This window comes from Opisthorchis viverrini (genome assembly GCF_000715545.1).
Source record: "Opisthorchis viverrini unplaced genomic scaffold opera_v5_112, whole genome shotgun sequence".
NCBI classification, from domain to species: Eukaryota; Metazoa; Platyhelminthes; class Trematoda; order Opisthorchiida; family Opisthorchiidae; genus Opisthorchis; species Opisthorchis viverrini.
In genome coordinates this window covers 1,259,073-1,279,970 of record NW_008751770.1, presented here as the reverse complement: position 1 = coordinate 1,279,970, position 20,898 = coordinate 1,259,073, and the positions used below count along the sequence as shown (strand labels likewise).

At 42.1% G+C, this 20,898-nt stretch overlaps 2 protein-coding genes across 2 annotated transcripts in view; one reads left to right on the top strand and one right to left on the bottom strand.

Annotated features, from left to right (window-relative positions):
- Positions 1–20,898, bottom strand: part of T265_05830 (hypothetical protein) — a gene marked incomplete at both ends in the record, with an annotated part of 99,814 nt that overhangs the window by 72,514 nt on the left and 6,402 nt on the right. The gene's annotated exons all lie outside the window — the stretch shown is intronic.
- On the top strand, positions 354–4,827 carry T265_13883 (hypothetical protein; the record flags this gene model as incomplete). The annotated part of the gene is made up of 2 exons (XM_009170951.1): positions 354–534; positions 4,724–4,827. Coding segments are annotated over 2 exons (285 nt in total), but the record flags the coding sequence as incomplete, so codon positions are not given.

Here is a 20,898-nt window from a genome sequence, read left to right as displayed (position 1 = left end):
AACTTCATTCAACTTCAGAATACCTACTGGTTGACACTATAGCACCCATTTATGCCATTCGTCTAAACCACTCATTTTGATAAATACAGTTATTCCAACCAACTTTCACGCCGAACTGTTAATCTACCTCGGAATTGTGCCGCGAAGACATTTAAAAAAGACGTGCTCCCTCTACCCCTGGCTAATCATGGAACCGAAGTCTTAGTAAGCGATACCAAAAAAGGCTGGTAGCAGATTTCAAGAGTTACAAATTAAAACAAGTTGGAGGCCTGACAAAGTAGGTGCCCCCAGTTTGCTTGAAACTGTGTTTGGCAAGAAGCACCGTATCCATCACTTAGTGGCATCGTTCAGATGTTGCACCCTTTCGGTGCCTAGCTGCCGTGCCACCCGAACGAGGCACGAGGGCTGGGATACTGTCAGGTTGCCCAAGCCTAGACAGGGGAAGTCAAGAGGCGGTGGTCCGGTTCGAACCACGGACCTTCCGGTCAGTAAATTCGCGCTCTAACCACCTGGTCCGTCTCGCCCTTGAGTGGTGTAAGCTATTAGGGAGGCCATCGGTTGTATGAAATCTTGCTTTCTCTAAGGAAGATATTTATGCGGAGTAATTACTCTACTCACTCACGCCGCTCTCATTAGTAGACCAAACAATTTTCATGTCGGAATTCCACGTTTTGATTGGATTGTTAAGGATGTAGTGCCGGGATAACAGGCAACTTAGTTTACGAGAACTAAACACCAAAGAGTTCTCAACATCCCTTAAAGCAGTTTACGCGAAGCATTCTTTCTGACAGGAATCACTCCAAGAATTTAAAACGAATCTATGGAAGATCGGCGTACCCACCAGGATGTGTATAAACAATTGTGCAAAAACAAGAAACAAGTTCAATCAGAGGAACTCGTATATATAAAGGCGATCACGCCAATGTCAGCTGAATGCTCTATACGAAGCGAATTGTTACAATTACACCCGAGTGGCGAAAAACATCGCGGTTAATCAATATAACTGAATGACAACTCTATCTGAACATACGAGAAAATTGCTGAAAATGAATATAGTGTTCACGACAGGACTAAGCAGAATTAAATGCACAACTAAAACACACTGAAGTCAATATGGAGATGATCGCGTTAGCTAATGTTGCTAAACACTGAAAGCCTATCAGTCTTCGCAGAATAGACTTGTTTGCAAACTAATGTGTTTTCGACGGCAGACTCAACTGAATCCCAGCTGAATGTCGCGTTTACTGTATTCCTCACTGAATGTGCCGAACATACGAGAAAATTGCTGAAAATGAATATAGTGTTCACGACAGGACTAAGCAGAATTAAATGCACAACTAAAACACACTGAAGTCAATATGGAGATGATCGCGTTAGCTAATGTTGCTAAACACTGAAAGCCTATCAGTCTTCGCAGAATAGACTTGTTTGCAAACTAATGTGTTTTCGACGGCAGACTCAACTGAATCCCAGCTGAATGTCGCGTTTACTGTATTCCTCACCTGAATGTGCCACACACAGGCCGCCTCATGTTTCATTTAAGACGATATTTGTGATAGCGCAAAAACAAATTAGTCTGAAAGTGAATCGCGTGCAATTCCGGTTCAAGTGGGGCGTGAATTTGACGGAAACTTGGCGAGTGCGTTTGCTTGATGAGCCTCAAGAAGGGCAAAACTGGTCATGAGCCCACAAAGCGTTTTTGGTAAACTTATGACGAACGCAGTCCGCCTAAACAAATCAGATCTCATTTAACTCGGGCTAAACAAGGAGGAAATTTTATGTACGTTGATTCTGAGATACATCAGAGCAGCACTGCTAAGGATAGCTTGGCCGACAAGCCTACTGTTGGAGATTGCGTCATCCTATGAGATAATCTCCTGCAAATACATCGTCAGTTGCATTTCGTACAGCTCAGTGTTTAGTTCATTTACTCGCGGCATTTTTAACAAGCTGCCGTGCATAGGAAGACGTAAATCAGCAATGCAGATGAATCCACAATTAGCTGAAATATTTTACTTAGCCATAAGCACCACGAAAGTTACAGTTTCTCGTCATTTCAGTAATGTGTGTGCTGGAGTTCAGACTCAGGTGCGAGGGTCTCATAAAAGCATTCAGAAACGATTAACATATTTGGCTGAAACTTTACGGTGGCTAAAGTTCCACAAAAGAAGTGTCACCTGTCGGAAAAAAGACTCCAACAAGGAGATGAACTTCGTGGCAGGAGGAAACGAAGAGGGATACCTCTGATATTTCAGATCACTGACTCACGGAATGAACAATGCGAACAAAATCCCCTCACCATTCAACGGATTTAGCATTTGGCTATCAAATAAGAGGCCCTTTTAACAAGCATAGGTATCTGATCAACCCACCAGACTACTTAACTAATTTAGACTTGGCCTAGCCGACGAGCAGGCTCTAAATGAGTATTCGACATCATTCGTCAGGACAGTTAACAATCAAAGTACAATTCAGAAGCAAGACGGAACGAACCAAAAACGGCAATTAAAAACTTACTAACTATGCAACAGTAATCATTACATTCGTTGTCATACAAAAAGCAACAGTGTTTGGGGGCTGCTCTCAAGTTCTGCCAGATATATATATATATATATATATATAGCTTGATTGGAAAAAACATACACAACAAACTGGGCAGCCCTCCTTTATACATGCGTCCTCAACCGGATCATGAGTTGACCTCTACAGCTTCCCTTAGTGAATCAGCTACGAAGCCCAGGTATATGAACCAAACGGAAAGCAAGTGCCCCCGGTAGCTTTATCGGTAGGACACCTCTCGCGAGGTCGGCGGCTTAAACTCTAAGCGTGTATTTTCGCTTATGTTACGAGCGCCCGAAATTCGCGCACCCTCCTGTTTCCTAAGAATAAGTTCTTCATCAATCTTTACCGGTGTTGAACACAGTCACTTCGTATGCATCAAACCAGACTGTGTTAATCGTTGCGTCTAGACAGCGATGATTTATTCTTGACGCCTCTGCATTAAAGTCAGGAGTGATCAAAAGCAAAAAAGTCGCATGTGTGTGATGCACTTTGTTCGGAACGTAGTAATTCTTCGGTCTTGGCTGGTCTGGTCATAGGTGAATTTAATTATGATCAGCTGGTCCAACTCCGCATGAAAATCACGACAAAGCAATGTCGTGCTTCCGAAAAACCTAGGTGGGTAGCCCGTTTGGTGGTCAAGGGCTGCGTTGTATCGCAGTCATTTCCAGCAGTTTACCTATTTGGTTCCAAGAATCCAAAGCATAACTACACTTATAACAAATAGGATGTAAAATCAACCAAACGTTGACTTCGGAACCAGGCGCGTGAATGAAAAAGTAAAAACGAAATCTGAGTAGATATTGGTCGGTATAACGGGAAAATATTTGGGTGATATGCAGGGTGTAACTAGTAGGCTTGTGATACAAAACAGGACCCTTTGGATCATGATTCTGTTTTCCAATTCTCAGCTTTTGTTACCAGCTTTCATCGTTTTTGCAACCAACCATATATTTACAAACACAGGGTCAACATGAGTCAGTCACCGTGAATTATGATCAGTCCAACTGTGTTGAGAAAGTAAGGACTTACAGAATACACAATAACTGCTGCAATCGACGAGTACACCACCGCTGCTGTCAATGAGACCATCAGTCTTCAGTCCGGCAAATATCCTAATATGAGAGGCTCGTATACAATGGAAACGAATAAGCCGAATAAGAAATGCTAGATGTTTACTGTGTCAGCAAGAGTTTCGTGGAATTTATGCAAAGGTAGTCAAAGGTAGGCAAGAAGTTTCGTTTAGTGGAAGTTCCCCTTTGATAAGCAAACATGTGCCTTCATAAAAAGGCAAGAAAAGTATCGTTCATTGAAATGATAATCTGCGTGCCGTAAATCTGTTGACACGTTTTTGAGAATCGATTAGTCAACAATGGTCATTTATTTTACCCTGATTAGGGCCTAATTAAGGAACGATAAAACTCACTATGAAGGGATCTCATTTGTTCACTAATGCAAACAAATATTCCTCAAAGATCACAAAGACTCTCCTCTGAAACCCGACGCTTGAAATCGTCAGTACCGAATACTATGAGGCAGACAGTATGATGGCACCATCAGTGACACTGAATGCTGTATCAGTGTAGGTTAAGCTGACTGCCGACCAGCCACCCACAACTGAATGGAAGATATGGAACTTTCATGCTTAATGTCGTGTTTTCGGGTCTTTCCGAGGCATCGGCTACCGAAGATTCCCAACAGTGGTCAAGCAGCTTTGAAGTGATTCCTCGCTTTTATTCGTAAGTTATCATTACCGGAAGGACAAAGACCTACAGTGCTCATGAATAGGGTAAAAAAACCTCCACGGTGACTACCGGTGGAAGCGTTTACAAAGAGTCCTTACATTAGCTTGGACTAACGTCCGTGCTTTTTCATCAATGATAGAGGCTATAGGATATAGTTTGTGACATGACTAAAAACTATATTTTTCTGGGTGAATGTTGGTTTCCTGTAACTGCAGTGTTATCAGCTAGTCAACAGCACATCCAAACCAACAGCTGCACAAATATCATCCGTGTTTATATAATTACCTGGCCAATAGTTCGTAGCGGCGGCAACGTGACCCGATCGGAAAATGCAGCTCATTGGTCCCAACAAACATCAAATTCTGAGTTTCACAAGACTCACAATCTAAATCCTACTTAATGTTTCTTCTTTCTTTGAGTACTTTCAAGTGAAGAGGAATGGGGTCAGCAAAGGAAAGTCATAAATGATGCCCCTTATTTGGCGAGATTCTCGCGATACTTCCTCGTTACCCCGAATACCCTATAATTGTGTCTGACGTTGGTATGCACTGCTTAGGCTTTTGCATCGTAGCAGAAATCAGCAACCAGAGAAATGACTGTCATCAAATTTAACTCACCACCACATGCTTGATTTCCATTATTACACGGTATTTCACGAGCCGGGGTAGCGCCATCACTTTTGGCACAGGAATGTAGAACACACACTGAAACAAGCAGGAAAAATCACCAGCAGGCTTCCGGGCTGCTGTACAATGTGTAGTGTGCAAAAGAATGGCGGTAGAACTTGCGTGTCAAAGCAACCTTCGTGCACGTTCTGAGCTGGTTCAAGCACGCTCAAACAAGCGGGGTACAGATTCACCTGAGTGAAGAGAACACGGTCGCGCAATGACGAGTGAAAAACCACATGACCGCAGGCCTCGAAGTAATGATTAAAGACGAATAATGCAACGTTGCTAGACCTACCTGCAAGCGAGGAGTGATGAAGCCACCCTCAACAGAAGGTAGTTTAACTGACTGTAGTTATTGATTACGCCCATATTCCCGAAAACGTGATAGTTATAATATGTATCACCCGACCAAATGTCCTCGAATTCTAAGTATGAGGCTAGTCTTGAGGATTAGGTTACGTAGTTCTCGTAGTCCTGTAGTACCATAAAACACCCATTTGTTTAAACAAGGCCCGAAAAAAGGAATTTGGCTTAATGGGATCAGTCAAAAGTAGAGGATCATCAGGAGATTGGAAAAAACAGCACACACAAAAATGCAGACTTCAAATGGAGCTTAAAAATTCAGGTGAAGGATGACCTCATTGTGCCATGTAGATTCAATCGAGTCTATAGTTAGGATTCCGAAGAGTATCAGCTCTTCTTGATGTAAGAGTACACAAAAAACCATGGGATAAGAAGGCATGAATCTTTCCCCTTGGCTAAGGGATTAAATCCGATCGTCAGTTAGTGTGCCTAAACACGGGCACTTGTGCTGGGTCTGTAGCTGCCTCACCAAAGGCTTGGAATTTCGTAGTCTTTACAGTAGGGATGTGACCGCCTTCACACGACTGCCCAACTGCACGAGGTCTTACCGGAACAAATCGGGCGGGGATTTTTCATACGAGCCTTCGATTGTTTGATTTATACCTATGCTATTCCATGTTCACAAGCCGTCATAAAAAGAAGAGCAAACTGTGAACGGGCAGTGTATCCTGCGTTCGTTTATCATTCTAAGAGCATTACGAAGCGAACCATTTGGAGTTTGAACAGTTTTCATAATACGTGGAGGGAATTCGCGCTAAACTTGAAGGAGAAAAACAACCATCAAAACGCTTTTGCAGCAATGATTTGAGCATGGCGGGAAGGCTGTGGACACGGACGGTAACCTGGTGCGCAGTTGCTACATCCTCAGTGGAAAACTTCATAGGTGCCCAGTCCCAACGTGTTCAGTCAGCCCGCAGTGAGATGAGGCCACTTTGTGTTGGCAGCTACAGACCTCTCCAAAGGAATCCTACTCCAGTAAAGCGTCAAAGTTGCACAACCGCGTTCGATACAAGCCATGACAAGTCATGTGTGCACCAATTTGTGACCAAAATAACGAACCTGACTCGTTAACATAGGTAGGTCGAGTCGAAATCAATACATAAGTGTTTATCCCTGCCAAGCCACGATAATCATGGCCTAGCAAGCACTGAAATCCCCGATTTGATTATTTGAAGTCCCGGTTAGCCTGGAAAATAGGTGAATAATGAATGAATTCGTCCAAAATATAGTGAACGTGGTATGGCCACTAGGACCAGTGTGCCAGTCATGTAAGCTATACAGCGGCTAAGGATAATGCTCAACACAATTTAGGGTTTCTTAAGTTTTTGTCGACTTATGTAACTTCCTCTTCTCACATTGGTTTGAACGAAACAAGCTCTCAGGTAACGAAAACATAGACCGAAGAACAATTACCGTAGGTACGTGCAGCAGGCAAATTCATGAACAGAATAAATGAGCCATGCTGGACGAAAACGACCTTAAAACCGATTTGATTCGTTCAGGTGTGGCATCCTTCTGGTGCCTGGGTGCCTTGCCACCCAAAAGAAGCCCGACGGCTGAGATAATGTCAGTCTGTCCAAGCCTAGGCAGGAGTGGTCCGGATATCGGGGTTGAGTTCAAACCAATGACCCTCTAATCACTAAGTCCGCGCCTTGAACATTGAGTCATCTGGGCTAGCACAGATCTTCGGTCAAGTGGACATGCTGACAGTGTGGAAAGAGGGATTCTACTGTACCACGGATTGTACACTCATTTCAGGGACAGCTCGAATATATGTGCCCTTTCCTCGCCCCACTGAGTTTTGCTTCGGCAGGTCTAACTCCGTATCATTTGACCACTCTTTGTGACCCATTCTATGCAGGGTATTGACACAATGAACACTGGACGTGTTTGGCCTGATACATGATACAACAGGAACACGATGAGCATTCAGTTATTTTCACTGACAAACGGCAATCTTGGAAAAACGCCTCTTGCACTGTCGACACGCACGCCCTGATCACTCACTTATCATGGATAAGTGGGCGACACAGAATTAGTGACGACAACTGCCAGACGATTCAATAATCAGATGAAATGGATTGGCAGTAAATATTACATGAATTGGATCTGTGAAATTCTGTCCCCAGGATGATCACGCCTCTGTAAAGAATGGCTTATGTAGATAGCTTCTGTCGCTCTTGAAGCGCAAAATTTCACCCTGGCATTCAGTACACAATCCAAGTTCATCGATTTTGCGTCGTGTTCATTTTCCCGTGAGATGTAATCTGCAAGTGCTCAGCGCTTGCGTGCAGATAACGTGTTCCTTTTAAACACACGTTTGGTGTAGTCATTTTTGTTAGTTCAGTGCCAATTGTTACAGCCCTAAATGTTGAAGCGTTATGGGTGCGGAAGACTGTTTTTCACTTGAGTGAACTTGAACTGACTGCCATTTTCAGATGCAGAAGTTCCGAAACCATTCACAAAATCCTGGTGTGCGATAAAATTGACAGCTGGTTTGGAATCAAACGGGACGTACAGACGAATTTCAAATAGGGGCATTATCACAGATCCTAAACTTGGATATTCCGGCATAAATTGAAGTCACACTAGTTTCTTCGGTATTTATTTATTCGCTTTATGTGCACAAATCATCAAGTAAAAACTGACTGTAGGGAGAAAAATTTAACAAAGAATGTTCCAAAGAGAAGACTGGTACAAAGTGCTTAGTATCTGGCTTAGCAGGCTTGTTTTTCCAGAATCTTTAGTTAAAACACCTAATACTAATTGGAAAAGGTTTGGAACCAATTGAGAAGTCATCACTTCAGAAGTCGTTGGTAAACAAAAACTACCGATTTTTATCAAGCCCTTCTAAGACAATGCTAATTTAACTGTCATCGAACTCCAAGATAAAATATATAGCAAAATGAATCAACTATCGAGAATATCGGTGTGCAGGAGTCCACTGTTTATGAAGGAGAAATTTGGGGAAGATGAATGTGTGTCAGACAGCATCCTTAGATTGGAATTTGAAAGTAAATTTTCTGGGTTTTCTGGCTAAGCAGGCTAAGAAGACGTTCCCTCAGCCTATGAAGCATGACTACCAACGCGATGCGCTTGACTGCTTGTCATAAATTGGTTGCGAACAATGCAGATGGCTTTTTGCACTTTTAGGCTGAGCGTACCATCTATAATGTAATGAAACAGCCGTTGTTTAACCCAGGAAACTGAATATAACTGGAATCGACCAGTAATAAATGCCTGTTTAAATGAATCCCGTAAATTCCCCCAATCACGTATATTCACGAACATAACCAAGTACTTAATGGTACCTCCAAATCCGAGAATTTTCCTGTCGTTGAAATTGGATGGAGGTATTCGAAAGGTTGCATTATCATTTGTCGATAAGGAGAACGTTGAAGGGAAAGCCCACAGACTGAAGGTGACAAACACCGTTCATTTATCAGACGGCTACTCTACACTGCTCTCGTGTGCGTTGACGATCCTCATGCATATAACTGAACTCCAAATATGATTCGCCATACCACCGCAGAACAGAAACGGGCACCTAGTAACCCTAGTGAGCTACTTTCGTGACAAAGGGCAAGCCCTCTATATCGTTTAGATTCCAAGCGAGTATTTGTCCAGATAGACATAGTAGCTGTCTTGATGTTAACCTGATCCCAAAAAGGTAAGCGCCCACTAAAGAAGTAGCCACTCAGGACTAAAAACCAGTAACTTTCATAGCTGACGCATACGGCACTTATAGAGGGCATACATGATTTAATATGCTACAAACTACTCAAGTTCAAATCTATGAACATCTCAAAGGGATACAGTAGAAAATGGGAGGTTGTGCATTCAACAGTAATCAATGGTAGCGGAAACAGGTTTGTTGGCCAACAGTGGTCGAACCACTGTGCGCTGGCACGTGGTTGGACAACCGTAGATAGTTTCATTGTTGAGTTGAATGTGGTGCCTTGACACAGATGTGAACCGGAGTTTTGGGTTTGAAAACCGTGGACCACACTGAGCTTGTCTCACAAGTGTAGTGTGCAAAGTAAACTGGCACGAAAAGAACAGCGGTTCGTTTAAAGACGAAACCTCTGCACCTGATGGAAATCCACGTGGGAAATTATATGTGGAGGTAAAAGAAATACAGTTTTAACAAACATGAACCAGTCACATCTATCGGTAGCTGGACGAACCTAATCGCCACGTCAACATTTCCTCAAAAGCGAAACTGAAGTAGTTGTGATTCCTGAATTGGGAAGCCCCTGAGATAACAGTTGTAACGTGCTAGCAAATTAAGGACATGTGATGGAGATTGCCCATGTTTCCAACCTGTTCCTCGTCGCCTAGGAAGGGGAAAGGGAAGCACTTCAGCTAGGTAATAGTTTTAGGATAAGGCTGAAGATACCCTGGTTCAACACAACGGACGTTACAACTGGTCACACAGAAACCCTTCAGGAAGCTAACTTTTCACAATTAGAGCAAATTCACTAGGTTCACATGCAACAGTATGTGTTGTGATGGATAAGTTTTCTGTTTTCTGACGTTGGTGGATACACGTGCAGACCGAATTTCGCATTCACCGATATGCTTGGCATAGCCTGTCATACAATTTAGGGAAGCGTATCAAAATGCCCAAGATAATTTCAGTAAAGTCAAATGCGAATCTAGGACGTGCCAAGGCCAAAGCCAAGAACAGTGCCCAAGGTGAATTGAGGAAAGTCAGAATATGACGAAAAACTGGATAAGTATGGTTTTCAGTCCACGCGGAGATTGGAAAAAGTCGACGAAATACCGGATCGTTGTCGGGTATCCGACAATTTGCTTTCAACTGAGATCAAGCAATGGACAGTACGCCGAAAAACAGTTTTCAACTGCCTGTGTGTAGAAAAAGCCTGCGTTTATCAGTGCGTACTTGCGTATTCGAAAAAAAATGTATGAGTGACCTCAAACTCGTTCGTGTGTCTGTCAAACTGACCTATTTTTCACCAAGGGTCCGTTCAGGGAATTTTTTGCCAGGCGTCCCTTTAAAATGTAAACATAAAAGTTGGTATGACTCCAGACTGGTGAAATTTTTCACCAAGAGTTCAAGAAGTGGAAACAGCAAACTAGCAGCAGGGAAAACAAGATCAGGATAAGTAATGCAGTAGTTCTTTGTATTTGTGTGTATCTATAGGATTTGTCTCATTCCGAATAACCTCAGCGACACTAAGGAACCTGGTACCGTGACGAGTGTTCATAGTCAGATGATCACGAGTCCGTTTTTTCACTAACACAACTGACAGTGCCCGAATAAGTCCCTAGCAAGTGAGCTTAACTTCAACATTATTTACACAATCCATGTATTGGCCTCTATCTTTTGATATATCTGCCACAATTATTCTAAAAACAAACCTACCAATTTCATCTCAAAACTTTTTATGATGATAAATTTTCAATCGCTTCTAACTATTCTCCAAATGATTGAAGTAACTTCTCGAACTAAAATTTTTCAGTTCGTGTGATAATCTGTTTTTCATATTTAGAATCCACAAAGAATGCAAACGAAATGAAAAATTAATTCTGCCACTAAGCTTTCATCCGTATTGAATGGAAACGCCTGCACTGCAGGCATAAGTAACAAGGGAAACCAAAAATTAAATTCGCATATAGTTAAACAAATTTTCAGTGAGTGTCTCTTTGGCGAAAACGTAGAGCTTAACAAGTCTGGCTGAGCACCTATCATCATCGCTTCCTTGGAAAGTTGGCACATATTTGGCACAATTGCCTTCTAACATTTGTTCGTAAATAACTGTTGCATGCTCAACTTGCCTTTCACATCCTGTTTTGTGTACGATGATAACAGATGCACAGTACTCCGGTTTATCAACAACCACACGTGTCACAACACCCTGTCCACTTCCAACGGCTTTTTCGTCCCCCAGTAGCTCTCTAAAAATTTCTTTTTGAAATTGCCTCTGAGACACGGCTTCTCACTGCTCCATCATACGGTTAGCTTCGCTTGGCCAGTGGAATGCTTTCTTTCCGTTTGAAGAATAACAGTCCGTCAAGATGTGTAACGCAGTTCCGAGTTCGCGTTTCATCGCCATGAGAGTGACACGAATTCTGAACTGACACGCAAGGACATACGGGTACGGAGGCAGATACTGGCCAAAATTGTATAATTTATTCATCTTCCAGCAAACTAATGTCTCTCAAAATATAAGAAAGTCCGCAGATGATAAATAAATAAAGCAGATCAGCTTATCTCTCAAAATATAATCATACCATACACAAACACTATGAGAAGGAATCGTTGAAAATGAATCGTTGTATTCAGAAATGATAGGGCTTATCGCTTCACCATCATATACCGTTTCACTCCCAGTTAATCAGGGTGTGCTTCGATTAAGTCGATCACATGGCCAGTCTAAATCATATGGCGGCGGTGACATAGCGGTTAACTCCCGAGGTTTATCGTTCGGCAGTAATGTCACTCAAGTCTAAATAGCTAACCTTTCTTTTAAACCTGTTTCAAGAAAGTTGCAAAAGGACGGGAAGTGGGTGAGTGAGCAGTAATCAACAACTAAATGATCTATTCTTCTTTGAGTGTTTTCATGTATATGACGGCGTGTTTTAACAAATAAACGGTTGTAATCACTAAAAAGAACGCTCGTGGACAGACTCAGAGTCTTCCGCAGAATCAAGGATGTAAATAGGTGATTAGTTATGGGAGCGTCACGTTTAAAACATGGTTATCACCCATAGTACAAGATGGAAGAAATCTACAGGAATACCGCAAACCGGCACAAGCCAAGACTTATTTAGGCGAATAATCCCCTGCTTTCTGTCCACACTACAGTCATAACATTTCCGAACTCCCCTGGTTTCAAGTCGTAGTAGAGAAAGATTACTTTTTCCCCTTTAGTAGCCAACCGGAATGTTGTGATCGGTTGTAACAGGAATAACTCCGTGTCAAGTATACTAAAAAACGCATTCAAATAGAAAATTTGTGTGGTTATATATGTGAAGTAATGAATTGCAAAGAACTGAATGTGAGACGCTGAAGCGAACGAACCAGTATTTAAGGATTAGCACGTGAGAAGGTCCTTGATTTGAACTGGATCTCTTATAAAATACTGAAAATTATTTGGGTTTGTTTTGTGCCAACCATATAACAGACTATCTTTCCTATCGAAAGATCTGAAACCACACTCCAATTTACATTAACCATGATGCCCGTCATAAATTGCGAAATTACAACGACAGAAGAAGACATTGGTGTGAACGAGTTAAGACAAAATTTCTGATGAAAATGGAGTTCCAGAATGGATATAAGATGGTAACACTTTTTGCATGGCGTCACAATGCTCATACTAGAGGATCCTAAACCACGGATTGAGCGTTGACCCAAACCATCATTATTCTTCAAAATCGATTAGCAAGCAAGCCTGGCCAATCGGTTTACTGTTAACTAAGAATACATTAAATCCTAGAAGTAAGAAATTTACGAATCAACTATCTCAGCGAAAATTGAGCGTATACGCTCTTAGCTTTTGTGGTGTTCTTGTAGAAGGGAATTCGTCAAGTTCTTTATTTGAGTACTTTGGTTTCAAAGGCGTGCCCCAAAAGGTGAAAAAACAGTGTTTGAATTGGAAACGTATCTAAGAAAATTAGTTCTGTTGTAAGTCAGCCAATCAGTCAAACAAAATTGGTTTGTCGATGTGCTTTGAAAGCATTCTGTTATTTACAGTGGCTCACACAGGTGCGACAGCGTGACACACTTGCTCTATCAAAATTCTCAATGACCAATTGTCAACGATCCAAATGACCGAGTTTATATTATTATGAGCCTTCCTGAAAGCTAGGCCGAATCAACTGAACAGAGTTGATAGCTTCGTCAGACCGGGAAAATCTTTCCGTAGGATGAACTAAAAGCGGTTCAGCTGAATACTAAAAGCCTACGAGGACTCGGTTTATTATATTTAAAGCTTCACATTTGGACTTTCAGGAGAGCTACTAACACATTCACTGTCAGGTAAATTGAAACTGTCCATGCGTATTTTGGGACTTATCTTCAACTACAAACGCAAACAAAGGTGCAGTCACAGCCCAAAGGAATTCATGTATATCGGGAACCCGTTCATTCACTAGCCGGCGTTCACCGCACTAGGCGGACAAAGATAAGTAGATAGCCATTCAGTTTTCGGTGTCTAGCTGCCACGCCACCCGAAGGAATGGTATAATGCCTGGTTGCCCTATCCTTAGCAAGAGAAGTCGAGACGAGAAGGTTGCGTTCGAACCACGGATATTCATTTCAGTAAATTCGCGCTCTAACTACTAAGCTACCCCCCAAAAACGGACTTAAACGATACATTGTAACAGGAAACAATTTTACGAAATAGTGACCCAAGTGTCCCGAACAACCGATTATAGCATCTCGAATGACGGTAAAGTAACAAGACTGAGCTTCAAGTATTAATTCGTTCAGGCGCCAACCGACCGATTCGACATCCGTAAGAATATGAGTATAAGCTGGATTGGGAAGTTGTTCCAGGCAAAGATACCACACTCAACTGAAATATGGTTTTCTACTGTGGAGAGGAAATATTACGAGGAAACCATCTCACAAAAAAGATTGCTCCTTATGCATCCGCGGTATTCTTTCCAGAAGACATTTGAAAATTATGTTGCATGATTGTTAGGAAGTTTCCAATGGCTAAGTGCACTTGTCTTGTCAAAAAGATCCTAAATGGATGTGCTTGCGTATAAACATGAAGAAGGCTAACATCCCAGTAGGGTGATAACCTGGAATTTTTGTTCTTCAGAATTAAAGGCAGAATATACAGAAGCTGTGAGCCTGATGTACCCACTGCTTTATATATGTTTTTTAAATTTTTGAGTTACCTAAGTGTTAAATTAGAGCCCTCTGTTGAAATTAGAATGTGGACGAGTGGAGCTCCAAGTGTCACTGGACGTTCCATCGAGATAGCAAATCCAGCTGTTTTCAATAAGTTAGAGCAATAAAACGCGTTGAAATTACAGCTATATGAAAGTCAAAGATCTAAACCTCCAGAATACGAATAAACTTTGTTTAGACTTTCTTCCAAAACAGTAGATTGGCGTTCCGGTAATGAAGTTATGGACAGCATAGCGATTCCAAGGAGCGGGCACTTTAAGAGACCATCGTGCGACCCATGCACCGCGGAAGAAATGACATTGCAGTTTGGAATGTGCGGAAACTTTAAAAATGACGTGTGTTTTATAAAGTTACTGTAAGTAGAACCGGGTTTTCACCCGCCAAGTTTGGGGCCTTGGTGTGCTTGGTTCTCCGGAAAATGCTAGCTTAGAACATGCGAAATAGTGACTGAATTTGCACTAGAGTTAGCGATTGCTCAAGGTACATTATTTTTTCCTCAAGCTTTTTACGAAAACAATAGGTCTGCGAGGCTGATTCAGAAAGACTAGGAAATACGAACAACGAGTGCTTTATACGAGGTCATTAATTTGTATTAGTCTCGTTTTGGAATAAATGGATTTAGTTAATACTCCGGATGCATTTAGTGAAAGTTTTTGCGTATCAGGTAAAAATAAACTCATCCGTAAACCAACCATTTGACTAGCCGGTACTGAGTTCTTTTTGGTAGTTTGAACTGACAGAGAGTTAGATGGAGTTATCAAGAATAACTAAAGCCATTCAAAGGTACAGAGAATCCATGAGCTGTGAAATTCGATCCAGTCGTTCCTGGAAACCACAAATTATCCTCCCTCACTAAATTCCCAAAATGTCGGTTGGAGTATCTTCTTATCGAGTATTTGTTAACCAGTTGGTCCATAGTAGATGTTGGGTTGCCCCACTGAATACATTGCTGAGAAACATATACTCTCAGAAAAGGGGTTAAAACTGTTGATCTTGTATGTGGAGGGAACGACTCTCACATCCAAATATTCATACCCTCAGCCCTTTAGATATGAAAATCTATATATGATAATTTATCCGCACTGGTGGTTTCATGATGATGATGATGGTGATGATGGTGGTGGTGGTTCCATGCATAAAGCCAATTGCACACAATTGAACTCCATGGAATCGGAAAGGCGGCTAATTTCATGATAACCCATTAAGCCAGGTACGGTTGGGATTTCTTAATTTTTCCGACCATTGTTTAACTGAATGTCAAGATATAGTGATTGGCCGAATTTATCTAGCCCAAATATTGAGGTGTAGTTTTTAACCCACTAACTAACAAACCTGGAAGGAATTAAATTTTTCGCAACAAGTATCCAAGTGGTGTCGGGTGATAGAATCTGGCGGAAAACTATATTTACTACCAGTCAGGATCGCCGAAAAGTGTAGCTTTTACTCAAGCTGTTTACATGGGGCGGAATGTTTCAACCACACTAAATAATACGTTCTCGTAAGTATGGAAAGTAAATGGCATAAACAACCGGGCAATTCAGAATCCCACGAGTCCAACTATGATCTCTTCATAACCTGCGGGGTCTCAGATGAAGAAAGCACCTGAGGAACTGATGCGGTGAAACTTGAGAGAAATGCGGCGGGATTTGTGGGCATCCATTGGGAAATAAGACCGTCATCTAACACGCTAAAGTCCTAAAGACTATGATTTTGCATAAAGGTTTTTCACATGGACTCATCAAACATTTCAGACGTTCAGAGTGAGTAAAGTCTCTGCGGTTGTTGTTCATTCCAACCATCTTCTGAGCTCAATTAGATTTTTCAACGTTGTGTCAACAAGGAGACATGGTCATTGAATGCGTGGACCTCACTTCAATTTGCACAACAGTTAACGTCGCTGTGCTGTTGGCTGCAGTCATGGACTTTCCAGGTCCACTTACGGAGTTCAACGGCCATCCTCTTTATTATCCAAAGCACGAGGTAAGCTCCTCACTTCTAAATATGTGGTGATCCGACCCATTCATGTGTTCTCTAAACCTTCTACCTAGACTTTTACAACCCGAGTGGATCTTAGCAATCGTACTCCTTGTTTTGCATGACAAATTGGTATAAGCGTGGAGAAACAAGACAAACTGGTTTTGTATAAATAAACTACAGTAAGAATCGACCTCAAGATACCAGAACCAGTTCTGATCATTCCATGCACACAGTCACTTATAAATGTCGGAATGAAATGAAGGCTCATAGCAAAAATTTCTGAGGTTGTATAGCACACGTCGATCTGGGTACGTAAAATTCACCTTAATAGAGAGCCACAAAAACACTAAAAATATTTATTGCGGGACAACTTGGAAATTCAAATTGCGGACCTCGTTTTATACGGCAACGTTAGCCCACGTAAAAAAAATTCTGGTAGTGTTGCGGTTGGTTCCAGCTTCAGAGTCGGCTTACTCCATTGTGGAAAACAAAAAAATAAAAACAAAACATAAACAGAGGCGATCTCCGAGACTAGCGTGGGCTTAATGTCTCACTCAGCCAGTCACGAGCGGATGATTGGTATTAAAACCCATAACCGCATGTCGTCCAAAAGTGTAGTCTACACATATCATCTGGCCCTACAGTGAAAATTTTTCAGAGGCTCGTGTTATATTGCAGTATGTTGTCTTATGAAAGATTCCTGTTAATTTTACCCATGAAAAGAAACGCGCAAAGTCAATACGCGACTGACCAGTAAATTGTTAGTGCTCATTTCTTGGCCGGAAGGTTTGGATTCAAAAACATTTCCGAGCTTAGTAAAACGCCCACTGGTGTTCTCTCAACAAAGGTGAAACAGCTGTGCAGACGTCCCAGCCTTCTACCAGGTTATGGCTATTTGGCAAAATGAAGCCAAGTACAAAGAACTAAATAGGAGCATGCTTCAGTGGTCACTTTGGTAAATGGCTCAAAAACACATATGTGAGAAAGAAAACTTAAAATAGTGATATAAGTGGTACTTCAATTCAAAACGGGAAGCCCAGATGGAGCTTTAAGGTGTGCGTGCTTGCCTTGAGACAAGTGGTGCAAGTGGTAATGTACATTACCACTACAAATGTAGACATTATTTCTCCGGATTCATATGTGTACGCACCCAAATCGTTCGGCGATACTTGTGAATTTTTCGATTATCTCGCTCACTAGAAAACATGGTGCCGGAATTTACAATTGGTATAGCGAAAGTACCAAACGAAGCGACAAATACGCATGGCTTCAACTTTGTTCTTGTGTGTGCTTTGCCTCCTGGCAAACGACTGGTGAGCAAAAGTTTCGTTAAAACGTTCCATTTTCATTTGCGGGAAGTGAGGTGAATACTCCTTGTACGAAACAGACCTATACATGGAGAGTGACACTGACCGTTCGTTTTTCACATGCCTTTATATCTGATAGCACATTCTCGCTATTTATTTAGCGAAACTAAGAAGTCAGGTTACAGCAAAGCTACTTCATTCAACAACTGAATCAGGACTCCCACTAATCACTAGTCGATAGATGACTTGTATTCGGCAAATTCTTTCACTTGGTTAGTCGTGGAGAACGAGATTTATCAAAGTTAAGAACAAGCAACTCACCGACGGCCCACTGACTAACCGCTCACCATTTGCGCCGGTGGCATTATCAAAAGTTCGCATATATTGGTCTTAGAGTGACCTCAATGTTTTATTCGATAAAACAATTTCAGTAGGATGACGACGCAATGTTTTTACTGGATATAGAAGAAAGGAGAAGAAGTTCTGTTTTTTCCTCACCTTTTAAATCATTTCCATCAAGTTGTCGTTCGTCATTTTTCCTCCAGCAGACAGGGGTCTTTCCAACTTTGCAGTTAGTGCATGACGTACGAATAAAGAGCGTTAACGAACTGACAGTAACATTTTGAAGTTTTCTGGAGAGAACCAAAAAAGGAACATGACGGAATGTAAAACTCCCCTTAGCGAATTTCGTTCCTGGCTTCTACAGATGAGCTCAATACATAAGCAGATGGGCAGCTCAGCCGCTCGAGATTTTCTTTCGGGTTTCCTCGTACAATTCGTTCATAAAATTTTGGTTTTCCGGTATTTCGTGGGATTTGAGGGTTGAAAATGCGCGTATATTTATCCTTCTCACTCAGCTTTCCTTTTCTTCTTTCTACAATTCAGTTCTCCCGTTTTTCATTCGATGGCGTTGTTTGATGACTGTACGCGACGCCGATCAGATCCCCCTTCATATCGCTACTGTGATGCATACACGGATTGGTGCACATAATAAATTCATTGTGCCCCAGATCCCGACTTTCAGCTCCCGCATTTTCCCTTAAAAGCAAAAGCATACAATGATGTGGCACCGCTGGCTCCGTTCGTGCGAAATGCTTGCCATCGTGAGAGCTCACGTTAAAAAAGAGCACAACCTGCTGCGAACTTAGCCCTAGATATTGTATGAACTAGTTTCGAAGGAAGCTATTTTACCGATCATGCAATATTTTGAAAAATATTTTCCAAGGAGAATGGACTGTCTCATCTTGAAAGACTTCCTATCCCCCCACTGTATCAGTCTGGTCACCGGTGAAAAATGTCGGCCAAAACTTGTCCGAACAAGTAAGTGAAAAACGCGTTCGGAATGAGCCACAGTATTGAGAGAAATTTCACGACTTCAACTGATTCAAGGCAAGCATACATATTTGTGGCAGCCCATCAGACAAGTTCTGTGGATACTTCATCCTTGCTCCCCGTGCAGAGAGTTGTGTTAGCGGACTGAAGAAACAATCGGGTTCAGGCTCGACAGAATATGTTACAATTCTTCCGAGTATTAGGGGAGGAAATGTGGCAAAATATTCAAAAGACGACGAAAGCCCCTCGAGCTGATTTTCGTAATGGAGTGGGAAGAATTTTACTGAGGTGAGCCAAAATGCCCAAATCTTTTTTGTATCTAGCTTCTCAGTGTTCTCCGGTAAACCTTCTCTTGTGTTTCATGAGCCCCCCTGAGAGGTGTACGGACACACCTTTCGCCCTTCAGAGGAAGGTGCCAGACCGGTTACTGCTATGCAGCTTTGAGGTCCATTTGGAGAGTGCCGATTTTTAAACTCCAAATTTCAAGTCGTCCGCGGAAAGTGAGATTCAAAAGACTTCCGGAAGTCAGTTGAGGTAGCTCAGAAAATGAGTGGTCCTAGAACGTTGTATTGGAAACTCCAGTTAAGACCGGTGCTAAGGAAATGTAGGTCGGTCCGACCTCAATCAAAACGTACTGCTTAAAATAATCTCTCCATAGACTCACAAAATTTGAGTGAGCATTTGGAGGTGCGGGGTTTTGTAGTTTGCTGTTTGAAAATCCAGCATATAGTGTGAAAGCTATAGGTAGAAGGCGAGCGCGTAGGCTTTAGATATCAATACTGAGTCGCTTGTAGTTTCTACACTTCTGTTGCTTCAGCAGAAGGTCGCTGGCTTGTTTTCTGTGTAGCGTCTCACCTGCCCAAGCAGAATGTTTTTTTTCTGGTGGGGCTTCGTGTTAGTGTTGTATGTTAAGTTGTCGGAAATCTGGATTTCAGCATTTCTGACGCAACACCGGCTTGTTTTCCGGGCACCGTATTTCCAGAAAGCGATGTATTCTCTATTTGTCTATACTATGGTTTCACGAGAACAAATACCACGTCAACTTAATTTTTTGCTGCGATCCTGCATGTCTCAACCCAGCTTAAGTTTATGCGACAAAGGCTCTAAATCCACGTTTTAGTTTCGGTGTTCCCCTTCCGCTAGTACAGGCATGCAGTGGTTATCGCGCCGCATGGCATCCCAGGAGAAGCTTAAAATATCAGGTGTGTTAATATGCCTTGGGCTCATAGCATTTTCTTGAAATCTCAGCACCTACGCAAAGTACAGGGAAGTGGTCAGTTATGACCTTCAAATTCATTTAGGCACAGTAGACAGGTCCAATCTAATCACTGCGGTGCGCAGGTTCTTTGTTGAACAAGGCCAACAGAACCCTCATTTTAGTTTTTCGGTGCAACGCGTCTGATATTGACTGACACTGATAGTTGCGCTCCGCACGCCTAAAAGTTGCCAAGGGCTCTTCATATGGAATAACGCAACTCACAAGATTCAACTACTGGATCATGAACAACGCCCCTAATTTCTTGATCCCTGAGTGCGTATTCCTCCTGGTCGAGATCCGCTACGAGATCTCATGGACCCACGATTGTCGAAAACGAGAAGCCTACCTCTAATGGGCATCACAGTCGTCTGAATGTCCCGCTTGAACTTGTATGAAGGAAGCTCCAAAACACATATGCTTTCATTCCTCGCCTATGCGCTGACAAACAATCCATCAGATACCGAATGGATCGTACGTTTCGACGTTTCGTGCCGTTATGCAAAATACCCAAATTCATCAGGACAAACAAAAATCGCAATTAAGAAAATGTTCACGCCCGGATTTTACAACAGCACTGTTGCGCTACCTCCACAACTAATAATTAGTACACATAAGTGACCATTTATTCAGCACCTTTCATGTAATGTTTATAGATCTTGCGAAAAATTTCCAACTCCAAACTGGTACCGGTCTGTCTGCTGTTGTTTCATTTGTGATGCACAATCCTGGTGATTTACATGTGCTATTGACCCTTTCTAACCACACTGCTCCACTGCCTGTGGTGCCGTCAACCTTCCCC